Source organism: Chenopodium quinoa, unplaced genomic scaffold, assembly GCF_001683475.1.
Source record: "Chenopodium quinoa cultivar QQ74 unplaced genomic scaffold, ASM168347v1, whole genome shotgun sequence".
In the NCBI taxonomy this organism is placed as follows: domain Eukaryota; kingdom Viridiplantae; phylum Streptophyta; class Magnoliopsida; order Caryophyllales; family Amaranthaceae; genus Chenopodium; species Chenopodium quinoa.
In genome coordinates this window covers 24,336-40,569 of record NW_018744918.1, presented here as the reverse complement: position 1 = coordinate 40,569, position 16,234 = coordinate 24,336, and the positions used below count along the sequence as shown (strand labels likewise).

Genomic DNA, 16,234 nt, shown 5'->3' with positions numbered 1-16,234 from the left:
AATACGAAGCAAATTTTCTCCCTTTTACTCGCCCGATCGGGCGAGCTTCGCCCGACTTTTCTTTCTCCTTCACTCGATTTCTCAAAAAAATGCGCCCGATCGGGCGAAATTCCCTCGATTTCCAGCTTCAGTTGCGCGCCCCATCGGGCGAAAAATATGGCCGATACAAGCTCTACTTGCGCGCCCGATCGGGCGAACCTCGCCCGATCGGGCCCGTGCCCAGCTCGGAACATTCTCTTTTTTTCTAACTTTTTCTCTTTAAGTATCCATACTTGTTGATTCAATACCTGTACAAAACACTTGTAAAAGGTAAAATTGCACTTTCCGCGCCTCTTTAAAAATTAAAATAAAATAGAAGGAAAACTAGTCTAAAAAGCAAGAAAATACGGGTTGCCTCCCGCAAAGCGCTGATTTATCTAGGTCCCGCACGACCTTCTTACTACCTTGTAGCTCAGGATGGAAGCGGAGTTAGGAGGGTTTCCTCTACATCTCTAACGGTAGCGCCCTCATGATACACCTTCAATCGTTGTCCATTTACCTTGAACTCTTCACCTTTATCATTGACCAGCTCCACCAAACCAAACTTGTTCACCTTAGTGACAGTGAAGGGACCGGACCACCTAAACTTTAACTTTCCTGAAAAAATCTTTAATCTAGAGTTAAAGAGTAGAACCTTGTCGCCCGGTGCAAACTCTTTTGGTAGGATCCTTTTGTCGTGCTACTTCTTGGTCTTTTCCTTGTAGATTCGTGCACTATCATATGCCGACAATCTAAACTCATCTAACTCATTGAGTTGGAGAAGTATTTTCTTACCCGCGACCCTAGAATCCATGTTAAGCTCCTTGATTGCCCAAAAAGCTTTGTATTCCAATTCCACGGGAAGATGACATGCCTTACCATATACTAGTCTATAAGGCGAAGTACCAATTGGTGTCTTAAATGCGGTTCGGCATGCCCAAAGTGTGTCATCTAGCTTCATACTCCAATCTTTCCTTGACTTGGCCACTACCTTCTCTAGAATCGCCTTGATTTCCCTATTAAAGACCTCAACTTGACCACTAGTTTGAGGGTGGTAACTAAGTTCGGTTCTATGATACACTCCATACTTATTTAGGAGGTTGTCCAATTTTCTTTCATGGAAGTGAGTACCTCCATCACTAATTATAGCACGTGGAACACCAAACCTTGGAAATATGATCTTCTTGAAGAGCTTGATGACTACCTTGGCATCATTTGTTGGTTAAGCTATGGCCTCGACCCACTTGGACAGATAATTGACGGCTACAAGTATGTAACAATTCCCATTGGAAGATGGGAATGGACCCATATAATCAATACCCCAAACATCAAATATTTCAACTTCAAGAATCCCAGTTTGGGGCATCTCATGTCTCCGCGAGATGTTGCCAGTCCTCTGGCAAGAGTCACAAGTCTGCACAAAAGTGTTAGCGTCCTTAAACATTGTGGGCCAATAAAAACCCGACTCAATAATCTTGGCCACCGTTTTGGTGGAGCCATGATGTCCTCCATAAGGTGAAGTGTGACAACTAAGAAAAAAACGCCATGAACTTCCCATTCGGGAACACACCTGCGAAATAATCCATTTGCACACTCACTAAACAAAAAAGGATCATCCCAAAAATAATGTTTTACACCAAAAAGGAATTTCTTTTTCTGTTGGTAGGACAAGTCAGAAGGTAGAGTACCACCCACTAAATAATTGGCAAAATCAGCATACCAAGGGTTTTGCTCTACAACTGCATACAGGTTGTCATCAGGGAAAGAATCATCAATAGGGAGAGAATCCTTACCCTCATCATACCTGATCCGCGACAAGTGGTCTGCCACTACGTTCTCTGCATCCTTTTTGTCCTTTATCTCAACATTGAAATCCTGGAGCAAAAGAACCCAACGGAGTAGCCTAGGATTTGATTCCGCCTTGGCTATCAAGTACTTTAGAGCTGCATGGTCAGTAAAAACAATAACTTAAGAACTAACAAGATATGATTTAAATTTTTCTAAAGCATAAATCACAGCAAGAAACTCCTTCTCCGTGGTGGCTTAATTGACTTGGGCCTCATCCAAAGTTTTAATTGCATAATAAATAGCATACAAAACTTTGTTCTTTCTTTGTCCGAGCACGGCTCCTAGTGCAAAGTCACTTGCATCACACATAATCTCGAAAGGAAGATTCTAATCGGGTGCACATATGATGGGTGCCGATATCAAAGCCTGCTTTATCTTGTTGAAAGCCTCAAGACACTCGTTAGTAAAAATAAAAGGGGCATCCTTGAGTAAAAGCTGAGTTAGTGGTTTAGCAATTTTTGAAAAATCTTTGATAAAGCGACGATAAAACCCCGCATGACCTAAGAAACTTCTAACTCCCTTAACATTAACTGGGGGAGGTAATTGCTCAATCACAGAAATCTTAGCCTTATCTACTTGTATACCCTTATCAGATACAATGTGACCTAGAACTACTCCCTCTGTCACCATAAAGTGACATTTCTCCCAATTTAGAACCAAATTGTATTCTTCACATCGTTTCAAAATTTTAGCAAGATTTACTAGACATGCATCAAAAGAAGAACCATACACGCTAAAATCATCCATAAAGACTTCCATAATAGACTCTATGAAATCAGAAAAAAATGCTCATCATGCAACGTTGAAAAGTAGCGGGGGCATTACATAAACCAAAGGGCATTCTACGATATGCAAAAGTACCATAAGGACATGTAAATGTAGTCTTTTCCTGATCTTCAGGGTGAATTGGAATTTGAAAAAAATCCCAAATACCATCCAAATAACAAAAGAACTTATGATTAGCTAACCTTTCAAGCATTTGATCAATAAAGGGAAGGGGAAGTGGTCTTTTTTAGTGGCGATATTTAATCTACGATAATCAATGCATATACGCCACCCTGTAATAGTTTTAGTGGGAATCAATTCATTTTTATCATTTTTAATCAGAGTCATCCCACCCTCTTTAGGAACCACCTGTACAGGACTTACCCATTTAGAGTCAGAAATAGGATAAATAATACCTGCATCAAGTAATTTCATAACCACTTTCTTAACTACTTCCTACATGTTAGGGTTCAACCTCCTCTGGGGTTGAATACAAGGCTTGTGATTGTCCTCTAGGTGTATCCTGTGCATACAAAAATCAGGGCTAATACCCTTGAGATCATCAATACTGTACCCTGTTGCCCTTTTGTGGGTTCGAAGAACCTCTAGAAGTTGGGAAGTTTGAGGGTCATCGAGTGCAGTACTAATAATCACAGGGTATTGTAGGGAATATTTCAAGCATCATAACCCCAATCTTGAACCCCACTGTGATCATACACTTAAGTATGGTGGCGTCCAAAGGGAAAGAAAACAGAGCAAAAGTGCCGCCAACAAGTTTTAGGAACTTGTAAACCGTTCACAAGGTGAAGGTTACACCCCTTAACGATCCATGAGATCGTCAACTCCAAAAGGTCTTGAACCAAATAGGGTTCAGGGATGAGGGTACGAATCCAATCTACAAAAGAGAGGACTCGCACTATAAAATAGACCTCTACTTTATTCTACTCGTATTCATGTGCGCTTTTTGACTAACATGCAAACATTAGATTAATCCTAACCCTGTTTAATCTGTGTTGGTTGAATATTAATGCACAAATAAATCTATTATTGGCGATCACTTGAAACTAAAATCATATTAGCCTAAACAAAATTATTAATTATCTACTAAGCGTGATTTCAAGTACAAATTCCCTTTAACATGCATAAAAGGCGTGATCAAGCAATAATAATTATAAATATCAAGCAACTGAATAATAATAACCATCATAATCATAACAATAATAATAATCATGATAATATTAATAATAAAGCTTAATAATAATAGCAAGATCCTAGGCATGATACTAACAAGATTAATAACAAATCCTAGCATGTCACTAAGCATTAAAGATCAAAGCTTTAAACCTAACAAGGTACTAACATGATATTGGAAAGAGTAAAGGCACCCTAAACATGATTCTAGAAAGCAATAAAAACATCCTACATTGAAATTAAAAGGGAGTAAGCTAATAACTTATTTGAAGCCTCGTACCTCTTTCTAATAACAAAATACACGCGTTAGTAAACTTCAATGAAAATAATAAATCAAAGAATTAATTGAAAGAAAGAGTTATAAAGTTTAGGCTGGATTTGGGACCAAACCCTCAGAAAAGTATAAACCTTTCACGTCTAGGGCGAAGGCAACTTCGAACTTGGCTAGGTGTTTCTAAGTCTTGTGAGTGCGGTATTGTGTTTGTAAAAATCTAGTTTAGAAAAAGAGAGAAAGAAAGCATGAATTGCTCGAGAGAGATATAGAGAGAATTGGGTGATTGTGAATGAGTAAAAATGGAGGTTCAGGACCCTATTTATAATAAAAATAGTCCGGAAAAGCATAGAATTTGATAAGGAATAAGACTACAAGCTTTCGCCGCAAAACCACTCTGTCGCTTGGCAACAGAGTCTGTCGCGTGGCGACAGGCCTATCTTTTGGCGAAAGCCTGGTTTTCACGCACTTTCTACGCGGAATCCAATCTTTAACCAAATTTGATCTATGGAATCCGTACAGAAAGCTAAAATCGTATTTTAATAAAATAATATTATTTTATTCCAAATAAAAACTCATCATAATATAATTATTAATATTAGGATGGAAAAGAACCTTCTAGAGAATTCTAGAAGACTATAATTAATCCTAGTACTTTTAGGAATAATAATTAACATTGGGCCCTCCTCTAGATCATTGGGCCGCATGTAAACCGGGCCCAGTTTAGTATTTTGGCCATAACTTCCTCATTATTATTCATCGGAATTGGGCTTATAATATATCGTTGGAAAGCTCTTTGAAAGCCCCATCCAACTACACTATTATTGGACCTTGTGAAAGACCAAACTAAACTGGATCGGCTATTTTTATAAAATAAAGTTGTTTTAAAAAAACAAAGAGAAAGAATTTTAATAAAACTAAACCGCAACACTTAACCTTTCACACTTTCACTTCATTCGATTATGGTTCGACGCGAAAGGTATTCATCACTGGGTTTGTTTTTGGGGAGACACAAATGGGTGTCTACAGAAGCCCCCACTTTGACTGAGTTTGGAGAAATGCATGTTTCAAAAACAAAAGTCAAAGTAGCGATAGGGACGGAGAATGATTCATAACGTTCAATAGCTGGTTCCTATAAGCGCCTGTACGGTGCAACGTACAGTCGTTTTGTAGGAAAGAACATGATATATAAAAGTAATGAACATATAGTTATAGTGAAAAGAACATACTATTAAAATGTAATGAGCATATAACTAAAGTAAAAATAACATACTATTAAAATGTAATGAAACATATACCTAGAGTGAAAAAAACATATTTGCACCAAATAATACATAAAAAGAACATATGTTTATGTTCATTGATCAGTCAGTATAATGTACTTTATTTGCAACATAAAGATCATTGCTTAATGTGAAATGTTTATTAAATTTTGTCTTCAAATTAGGGTGGTTATATATAGATAAAATTTATTACATAATATTATCATGTTCTTTATTAATATTGCAGATGTTCTTTAGATATGAAAAAAATATATAAAATTGAATGTTCGTTACAAAATAACTATATGTTCTTTACAAAATAACTGTATGCTCTTTACAAAATTTTAGCAAGATTTACTAGACATGCATCAAAAGAAGAACCATACACGCTAAAATCATCCATAAAGACTTCCATAATAGACTCTATGAAATCAGAAAAAATGCTCATCATGCAACGTTGAAAAGTAGCGGGGGCATTACATAAACCAAAGGGCATTCTACGATATGCAAAGTACCATAAGGACATGTAAATGTAGTCTTTTCCTGATCTTCAGGGTGAATTGGAATTTGAAAAAATCCCAAATACCATCCAAATAACAAAAGAACTTATGATTAGCTAACCTTTCAAGCATTTGATCAATAAAGGGAAGGGGGAAGTGGTCTTTTTTAGTGGCGATATTTAATCTACGATAATCAATGCATATACGCCACCCTGTAATAGTTTTAGTGGGAATCAATTCATTTTTATCATTTTTAATCAGAGTCATCCCACCCTCTTTAGGAACCACCTGTACAGGACTTACCCATTTAGAGTCAGAAATAGGATAAATAATACCTGCATCAAGTAATTTCATAACCACTTTCTTAACTACTTCCTACATGTTAGGGTTCAACCTCCTCTGGGGTTGAATACAAGGCTTGTGATTGTCCTCTAGGTGTATCCTGTGCATACAAAAATCAGGGCTAATACCCTTGAGATCATCAATACTGTACCCTGTTGCCCTTTTGTGGGTTCGAAGAACCTCTAGAAGTTGGGAAGTTTGAGGGTCATCGAGTGCAGTACTAATAATCACAGGGTATTGTAGGGAATATTTCAAGCATCATAACCCCAATCTTGAACCCCACTGTGATCATACACTTAAGTATGGTGGCGTCCAAAGGGAAAGAAAACAGAGCAAAAGTGCCGCCAACAAGTTTTAGGAACTTGTAAACCGTTCACAAGGTGAAGGTTACACCCCTTAACGATCCATGAGATCGTCAACTCCAAAAGGTCTTGAACCAAATAGGGTTCAGGGATGAGGGTACGAATCCAATCTACAAAAGAGAGGACTCGCACTATAAAATAGACCTCTACTTTATTCTACTCGTATTCATGTGCGCTTTTTGACTAACATGCAAACATTAGATTAATCCTAACCCTGTTTAATCTGTGTTGGTTGAATATTAATGCACAAATAAATCTATTATTGGCGATCACTTGAACTAAAATCATATTAGCCTAAACAAAATTATTAATTATCTTACTAAGCGTGATTTCAAGTACAAATTCCCTTTAACATGCATAAAAGGCGTGATCAAGCAATAATAATTATAAATATCAAGCAACTGAATAATAATAACCATCATAATCATAACAATAATAATAATCATGATAATATTAATAATAAAGCTTAATAATAATAGCAAGATCCTAGGCATGATACTAACAAGATTAATAACAAATCCTAGCATGTCACTAAGCATTAAAGATCAAAGCTTTAAACCTAACAAGGTACTAACATGATATTGGAAAGAGTAAAGGCACCCTAAACATGATTCTAGAAAGCAATAAAAACATCCTACATTGAAATTAAAAGGGAGTAAGCTAATAACTTATTTTGAAGCCTCGTACCTCTTTCTAATAACAAAATACACGCGTTAGTAAACTTCAATGAAAATAATAAATCAAAGAATTAATTGAAAGAAAGAGTTATAAAGTTTAGGCTGGATTTGGGACCAAACCCTCAGAAAAGTATAAACCTTTCACGTCTAGGGCGAAGGCAACTTCGAACTTGGCTAGGTGTTTCTAAGTCTTGTGAGTGCGGTATTGTGTTTGTAAAAATCTAGTTTAGAAAAAGAGAGAAAGAAAGCATGAATTGCTCGAGAGAGATATAGAGAGAATTGGGTGATTGTGAATGAGTAAAAATGGAGGTTCAGGACCCTATTTATAATAAAAATAGTCCGGAAAAGCATAGAATTTGATAAGGAATAAGACTACAAGCTTTCGCCGCAAAACCACTCTGTCGCTTGGCAACAGAGTCTGTCGCGTGGCGACAGGCCTATCTTTTGGCGAAAGCCTGGTTTTCACGCACTTTCTACGCGGAATCCAATCTTTAACCAAATTTGATCTATGGAATCCGTACAGAAGCTAAAATCGTATTTTAATAAAATAATATTATTTTATTCCAAATAAAACTCATCATAATATAATTATTAATATTAGGATGGAAAAGAACCTTCTAGAGAATTCTAGAAGACTATAATTAATCCTAGTACTTTTAGGAATAATAATTAACATTGGGCCCTCCTCTAGATCATTGGGCCGCATGTAAACCGGGCCCAGTTTAGTATTTTGGCCATAACTTCCTCATTATTATTCATCGGAATTGGGCTTATAATATATCGTTGGAAAGCTCTTTGAAAGCCCCATCCAACTACACTATTATTGGACCTTGTGAAAGACCAAACTAAACTGGATCGGCTATTTTTATAAAATAAAGTTGTTTTAAAAAACAAAGAGAAAGAATTTTAATAAAACTAAACCGCAACACTTAACCTTTCACACTTTCACTTCATTCGATTATGGTTCGACGCGAAAGGTATTCATCACTGGGTTTGTTTTTGGGGAGACACAAATGGGTGTCTACAGAAGCCCCCACTTTGACTGAGTTTGGAGAAATGCATGTTTCAAAAACAAAAGTCAAAGTAGCGATAGGGACGGAGAATGATTCATAACGTTCAATAGCTGGTTCCTATAAGCGCCTGTACGGTGCAACGTACAGTCGTTTTGTAGGAAAGAACATGATATATAAAAGTAATGAACATATAGTTATAGTGAAAAGAACATACTATTAAAATGTAATGAGCATATAACTAAAGTAAAAATAACATACTATTAAAATGTAATGAACATATACCTAGAGTGAAAAAAACATATTTGCACCAAATAATACATAAAAAGAACATATGTTTATGTTCATTGATCAGTCAGTATAATGTACTTTATTTGCAACATAAAGATCATTGCTTAATGTGAAATGTTTATTAAATTTTGTCTTCAAATTAGGGTGGTTATATATAGATAAAATTTATTACATAATATTATCATGTTCTTTATTAATATTGCAGATGTTCTTTAGATATGAAAAAAATATATAAAATTGAATGTTCGTTACAAAATAACTATATGTTCTTTACAAAATAACTGTATGCTCTTTACAAAATTTTAGCAAGATTTACTAGACATGCATCAAAAGAAGAACCATACACGCTAAAATCATCCATAAAGACTTCCATAATAGACTCTATGAAATCAGAAAAAATGCTCATCATGCAACGTTGAAAAGTAGCGGGGGCATTACATAAACCAAAGGGCATTCTACGATATGCAAAGTACCATAAGGACATGTAAATGTAGTCTTTTCCTGATCTTCAGGGTGAATTGGAATTTGAAAAAATCCCAAATACCATCCAAATAACAAAAGAACTTATGATTAGCTAACCTTTCAAGCATTTGATCAATAAAGGGAAGGGGGAAGTGGTCTTTTTTAGTGGCGATATTTAATCTACGATAATCAATGCATATACGCCACCCTGTAATAGTTTTAGTGGGAATCAATTCATTTTTATCATTTTTAATCAGAGTCATCCCACCCTCTTTAGGAACCACCTGTACAGGACTTACCCATTTAGAGTCAGAAATAGGATAAATAATACCTGCATCAAGTAATTTCATAACCACTTTCTTAACTACTTCCTACATGTTAGGGTTCAACCTCCTCTGGGGTTGAATACAAGGCTTGTGATTGTCCTCTAGGTGTATCCTGTGCATACAAAAATCAGGGCTAATACCCTTGAGATCATCAATATTGTACCTTGTTGCCCTTTTGTGGGTTCGAAGAACCTCTAGAAGTTGGGAAGTTTGAGGGTCATCGAGTGCAGTACTAATAATCACAGGGTATTGTAGGGAATATTTCAAGCATCATAACCCCAATCTTGAACCCCACTGTGATCATACACTTAAGTATGGTGGCGTCCAAAGGGAAAGAAAACAGAGCAAAAGTGCCGCCAACAAGTTTTAGGAACTTGTAAACCGTTCACAAGGTGAAGGTTACACCCCTTAACGATCCATGAGATCGTCAACTCCAAAAGGTCTTGAACCAAATAGGGTTCAGGGATGAGGGTACGAATCCAATCTACAAAAGAGAGGACTCGCACTATAAAATAGACCTCTACTTTATTCTACTCGTATTCATGTGCGCTTTTTGACTAACATGCAAACATTAGATTAATCCTAACCCTGTTTAATCTGTGTTGGTTGAATATTAATGCACAAATAAATCTATTATTGACGATCACTTGAACTAAAATCATATTAGCCTAAACAAAATTATTAATTATCTTACTAAGCGTGATTTCAAGTACAAATTCCCTTTAACATGCATAAAAGGCGTGATCAAGCAATAATAATTATAAATATCAAGCAACTGAATAATAATAACCATCATAATCATAACAATAATAATAATCATGATAATATTAATAATAAAGCTTAATAATAATAGCAAGATCCTAGGCATGATACTAACAAGATTAATAACAAATCCTAGCATGTCACTAAGCATTAAAGATCAAAGCTTTAAACCTAACAAGGTACTAACATGATATTGGAAAGAGTAAAGGCACCCTAAACATGATTCTAGAAAGCAATAAAAACATCCTACATTGAAATTAAAAGGGAGTAAGCTAATAACTTATTTTGAAGCCTCGTACCTCTTTCTAATAACAAAATACACACGTTAGTAAACTTCAATGAAAATAATAAATCAAAGAATTAATTGAAAGAAAGAGTTATAAAGTTTAGGCTGGATTTGGGACCAAACCCTCAGAAAATTATAAACCTTTCACGTCTAGGGCGAAGGCAACTTCGAACTTGGCTAGGTGTTTCTAAGTCTTGTGAGTGCGGTATTGTGTTTGTAAAAATCTAGTTTAGAAAAAGAGAGAAAGAAAGCATGAATTGCTCGAGAGAGATACAGAGAGAATTGGGTGATTGTGAATGAGTAAAAATGGAGGTTCAGGACCCTATTTATAATAAAAATAGTCCGGAAAAGCATAGAATTTGATAAGGAATAAGACTACAAGCTTTCGCCGCAAAACCACTCTGTCGCTTGGCAACAGAGTCTGTCGCGTGGCGACAGGCCTATCTTTTGGCGAAAGCCTGGTTTTCACGCACTTTCTACGCGGAATCCAATCTTTAACCAAATTTGATCTATGGAATCCGTACAGAAGCTAAAATCGTATTTTAATAAACTAATATTATTTTATTCCAAATAAAACTCATCATAATATAATTATTAATATTAGGATGGAAAAGAACCTTCTAGAGAATTCTAGAAGACTATAATTAATCCTAGTACTTTTAGGAATAATAATTAACATTGGGCCCTCCTCTAGATCATTGGGCCGCATGTAAACCGGGCCCAGTTTAGTATTTTGGCCATAACTTCCTCATTATTATTCATCGGAATTGGGCTTATAATATATCGTTGGAAAGCTCTTTGAAAGCCCCATCCAACTACACTATTATTGGACCTTGTGAAAGACCAAACTAAACTGGATCGGCTATTTTTATAAAATAAAGTTGTTTTAAAAAACAAAGAGAAAGAATTTTAATAAAACTAAACCGCAACACTTAACCTTTCACACTTTCACTTCATTCGATTATGATTCGACGCGAAAGGTATTCATCACTGGGTTTGTTTTTGGGGAGACACAAATGGGTGTCTACAGAAGCCCCCACTTTGACTGAGTTTGGAGAAATGCATGTTTCAAAAACAAAAGTCAAAGTAGCGATAGGGACGGAGAATGATTCATAACGTTCAATAGCTGGTTCCTACAAGCGCCTGTACGGTGCAACGTACAGTCGTTTTGTAGGAAAGAACATGATATATAAAAGTAATGAACATATAGTTATAGTGAAAAGAACATACTATTAAAATGTAATGAGCATATAACTAAAGTAAAAATAACATACTATTAAAATGTAATGAACATATACCTAGAGTGAAAAAAACATATTTGCACCAAATAATACATAAAAAGAACATATGTTTATGTTCATTGATCAGTCAGTATAATGTACTTTATTTGCAACATAAAGATCATTGCTTAATGTGAAATGTTTATTAAATTTTGTCTTCAAATTAGGGTGGTTATATATAGATAAAATTTATTACATAATATTATCATGTTCTTTATTAATATTGCAGATGTTCTTTAGATATGAAAAAAATATATAAAATTGAATGTTCGTTACAAAACAACTATATGTTCTTTACAAAATAACTGTATGCTCTTTACAAAATAGTTACATGTTCTTTTTGCTTTTTTTGGCTGTACCAAGCAAGGTACAGCCGCCTGCACCTAAAAATTTTCACATAAAGTTTGGCGATCCTAAATCATTCTTGTAACGCCGGTACCTGCAAACTAGCGTTAGTTAAACAGATAAAAGAGTTAAGAAACGCGTATCTTGCACCGCCGAGCACACGTCTCTGAATTAACCAATTTTGCTGCATTTTTGTTTTGACGACCTTCCACAAGCTAGAGAATGCCATCCCGCCTGAAGACTGCTACGCTTGTAATTGCCTCCAATTTCCGCTGTGATAATCATCCGCAAGCCAGGGAACACTATCGAAGATTGCTTCACTTGAAACGATCCTCTTCCGCTTTGTGACCATCTTCCACATCTTAGGGAATACGATCGAAGATAACTCCGCTTGAAATCACCTTCAGTTGTCGTGATAATATTCCGAAAAAAATTATCGAAGACCAACGCTTGTCGATCTTTTAAAGTTCGCTTGAACTTTGCTTTCGCTATGCCAGTACGTCAGGGCTTTTGCTGCTTGTGAACCATTATGTTGGTGCTTTTGCTGTTTATGAACCATTATGTTGGTGCCTTTGTAATGAGCCAATGTTTAGGCGCTTTAAGTGAAGTGAGACGATCTTTCATCAGGTCGATCACTCGATTTAATCGTAATCGAGCTGATTACTAAATCATGTCAAATTGCTTAGAGGGGCTAACTGGCGTACCAAGGAACCCAAACTGCTGCACGAAGTCCACAAAACCATGTTATGGAGCCATGTACTCTGTCGCCGCGTTTAGGGCTTTTCGCCAAGCGACAGACCTTGTCGCCGCGCGATATACCTGTCGTTTGGCGACAGGGTCGGGTATTTTAAATATCCGCCCATTCTTCTTCATTTCGCTGTTGCTCTGCTTTTTCGCATTTCCTCAAAAATTTCGATCTCCTTGTTCTTGCTCATTTCTTAGCCGAATTCGCTCAAACTTGTTGCAAATCGAAGCTTATCACATCTATTTTCCCGATCTATGTAAGTTTTGCGCAAACTCACTCCGGTTTTTGATGAATTGTGTGTTCTTGTTCACGAATTTTTGAAAAATTCGAAACTTACTTTGCTTAATTTGCTTTGTTTGTTGAATTTCATGCCATGAATTTGCTTGAGTATGTTTTTATATTGCTTTGGGAGTATTTTGAGACTTGTTTGACTCAATTTGGTGAAGAAATGAACGATTCACCATTGTTGGACCTCTCGAGGTCGTGAAGAACAATGTGACCCGTTCTTTGCATTTTTGCTAGCTTTTCTTGTACAATTCGTCACAATATTTGCCATAGTATTGCAAGAAATTGCTTGGTTGCTTGAAAATGCTAATTATGCTTAGGTTTAAATTTGTGCTTTGTTTTAGTACTACGTACTTGTAGGGAATAATTTCAAGCCTTTAAAATCCCACTAGCTTGAACCCCACAGTGATCATACACTAAAGTACGGTGGCGTCCAAAAGGGAAGAAGATAGAGCAAAAGAGTCGCCAACAAGTTTTTAGGAACTTGTAAACCGTTCACGAGGTGAAGGTTACACCCCTTAACGATCCAAGAGATCGTCAACTCCATAAGGTCATGAACCAAATAAGGGTTCGGGGATGAAGGTACAAATCCAACCTAAAAGAGATTGAACCTGCCCTAATAATAGGCCTCTACTTTATTCATATCGTATTCATGTGCGCTTTCTGACTAACATGCAATCAATAGGATTAACCCTAAACCTGTTTAATCTATGTTAGTTGAATATTAATGCACAAACAAACTATTATTGGCAATCACTTGAATTATAATCAAATTAAACCTAACAAGATTATTAATATCTTATTAAGCGTGATTGCAAGTACCAATTCCCTTTAACATGCAATAAAAGGTGTGATCAAGCAATAACAAATAAATATATCAAGCAACATAATAATAATCAATAATCATGAATAATAATTATAATAAATAATATCATCAAAATAAAATATTCATCATCAAAATAAAATAATCATCATAACAATAATAATCATAAATAAAATAATCATTATCAAAATAATAATAAAAATAATAATAATAATAATATTCATAATCATCATAAATTATAACAATTATAATCATAATCATGTTCATGTTAATATTAAAGCATAATAAAAATAGCAAGATCCTAGGCATGCTACTAACAAGATTAATATCAAACTCTAGCATGTCACTAAGCAATAAAAATCAAACCTTTAACCCTAACATGATACTAGCAATCATAAATATTAGGAAGAACATAGGAAGCATCATAAAAATCATATTTAATATTAAAATTACCCTAGACATGATACTAGGAATATCTTAAGAACAATGTAAATATGATTTCTACATCATAACATCAATAAAACAATTAAAGTACTTACTTTGATGCTTCGTACCTCTTTCTAATAACAAAATACACGCGTTAGTAACTTCAAGGAAAATAATAATCAAACAATTAAATTAAATGATTGAAAGAGAGATTTGGGACCAAACCCTCAGAAATTACTCCCTCCGTCCCGGTTTAGTTGCAACGGTTTGACTGGCGTTGGATTTTATGCAAAGTAATTGACTTGTTTATTATAATGTATGTAAGTTGGTAGTGGGCATTTTTTTATTATAGCTAGTGGAAGTGGGCCATAGCATTATTCTGTGGGGGGTGGGGGGTGGGGTGTGCTGTTGGAGTGTTGGATACACGTGCCATAACATGTGAATCCAAAAAATTTGATTCCTTTTTTAATTTTTGCCGACAAACACCATCACCAGAATTCACTTTATAATTTTTCCCTTTTGATTTTTTTGGTGAAATTTCAAATATTTTTGTACACATCCCCTTTTTGAATTTGGAGCTTCCAAATTATGGCCTTTATATATTGAACCATAATAAATGCTTCTTCTTTATTTCAGCTTCACCTGTAGATTACCAAAAAAAAAACACAGCAAATAGAGAGTAAAGAACAAACAGAGAAAAAATATGGGGGCGGGGGGGGGGGGGGGGGGTTGGGGTAGAATTAGAAAAAATGTCGTAAGTTTTCTTCTTCAGTTTTCACTTAGATGCAACTAGTGTAGAGTAATCATGTGCATTTTTAGAGAGAAAAGAGAGCTTACAAATGATGCAAGAACCAGAATTGCTAATTGGTTACTAGTAAAAAATTCCACTAGAAAGTTGAAAAGGGGTACCGTGAAAGAAGCATCAGAGCTTTTTGGAGTGCATCGAACCACAATCTACAGAATTTTGAAGCAAGCAAAAGCTCTATGGCAAAACGGTGATGCAGTCAACATGGACTCTAAGAAACCCAAAAGGGTTGGCAAGAAAGGTAAACACATTGACTTAAGTAAAATTTCTAAAATTCCATTTCACAAAAGGGGCAACATTAGGGCACTTTCAATAGCATTAGGTGTTTCTAAGAGCACCATTCATAGGTTGATCAAAAGTGGTCAAATCAAGCCACACACAAATGCATTGAAACCAGCACTTACAGAAAATAATATCATGGAAAGACTAAAATGGTGCCTCAAAGCCATTGATCAAGACAATGGTATGTTCAACGTTATGTACACCACAATCCATTTAGACGAGAAATGGTTCTACATGACAAAAGGGACACAACGTTATTACCTACTCCCAGGTGAAACACAACCTTATAGAACGTGTAAGAGCAAAAGATTTGTCACAAAAGTCATGTTCCTATGTGCCGTTGCTAGGCCACGATTTAATGTAGAAGGAGAATGCATTTTTGATGGGAAAATAGGAATGTTTCCGTTTGTCAGGTGGGTGCCAGCAAAAAGAAGAAGCATAAATAGGCCAGCAGGTACATTAGAGCTCAAACCAGTTACCTCAGTCACAAAAGAAGCTTATAGGAACATGTTAATCAGACAAGTGATCCCAGCAATCATGCAAAAGTGGCCAGATAATGATCAAGGTCCAATCTATTTGCAACAAGACAATGCAAGACCTCACATAGAAGTACAAGACAGAGACTTCATGGAAGCTGTGCAAATTCCAACAAAGACTTAAGGTTAGTATTCCAACCTCCGAACAACCCAGATATGAATGTGTTAGACCTTGGATTTTTTAGGGCGATACAATCCCTCAAGGATCAAACAGCCCCAAAAAACACCAAGGAGCTAGTCAAGAATGTTAAAAATGCATTTAGGGAGTATTGTCCAACTAAAGGGAATAGAGTGTTCCTTAGTCTACAATTGGTGTTAATTCAAGTGATGAGAG

The 16,234-nt window shown here is 35.8% G+C and overlaps 1 protein-coding gene across 1 annotated transcript; it reads left to right on the top strand.

The window, feature by feature from the left end:
* The first annotated feature begins 15,082 nt into the window (after positions 1–15,082).
* Positions 15,083–16,024, top strand: LOC110706167. Its single transcript, XM_021884070.1, has one exon. It carries the CDS (start codon positions 15,083–15,085, stop codon positions 16,022–16,024), a length of 942 nt encoding a protein of 313 aa, XP_021739762.1.
* Positions 16,025–16,234: the final 210 nt, after the last annotated feature.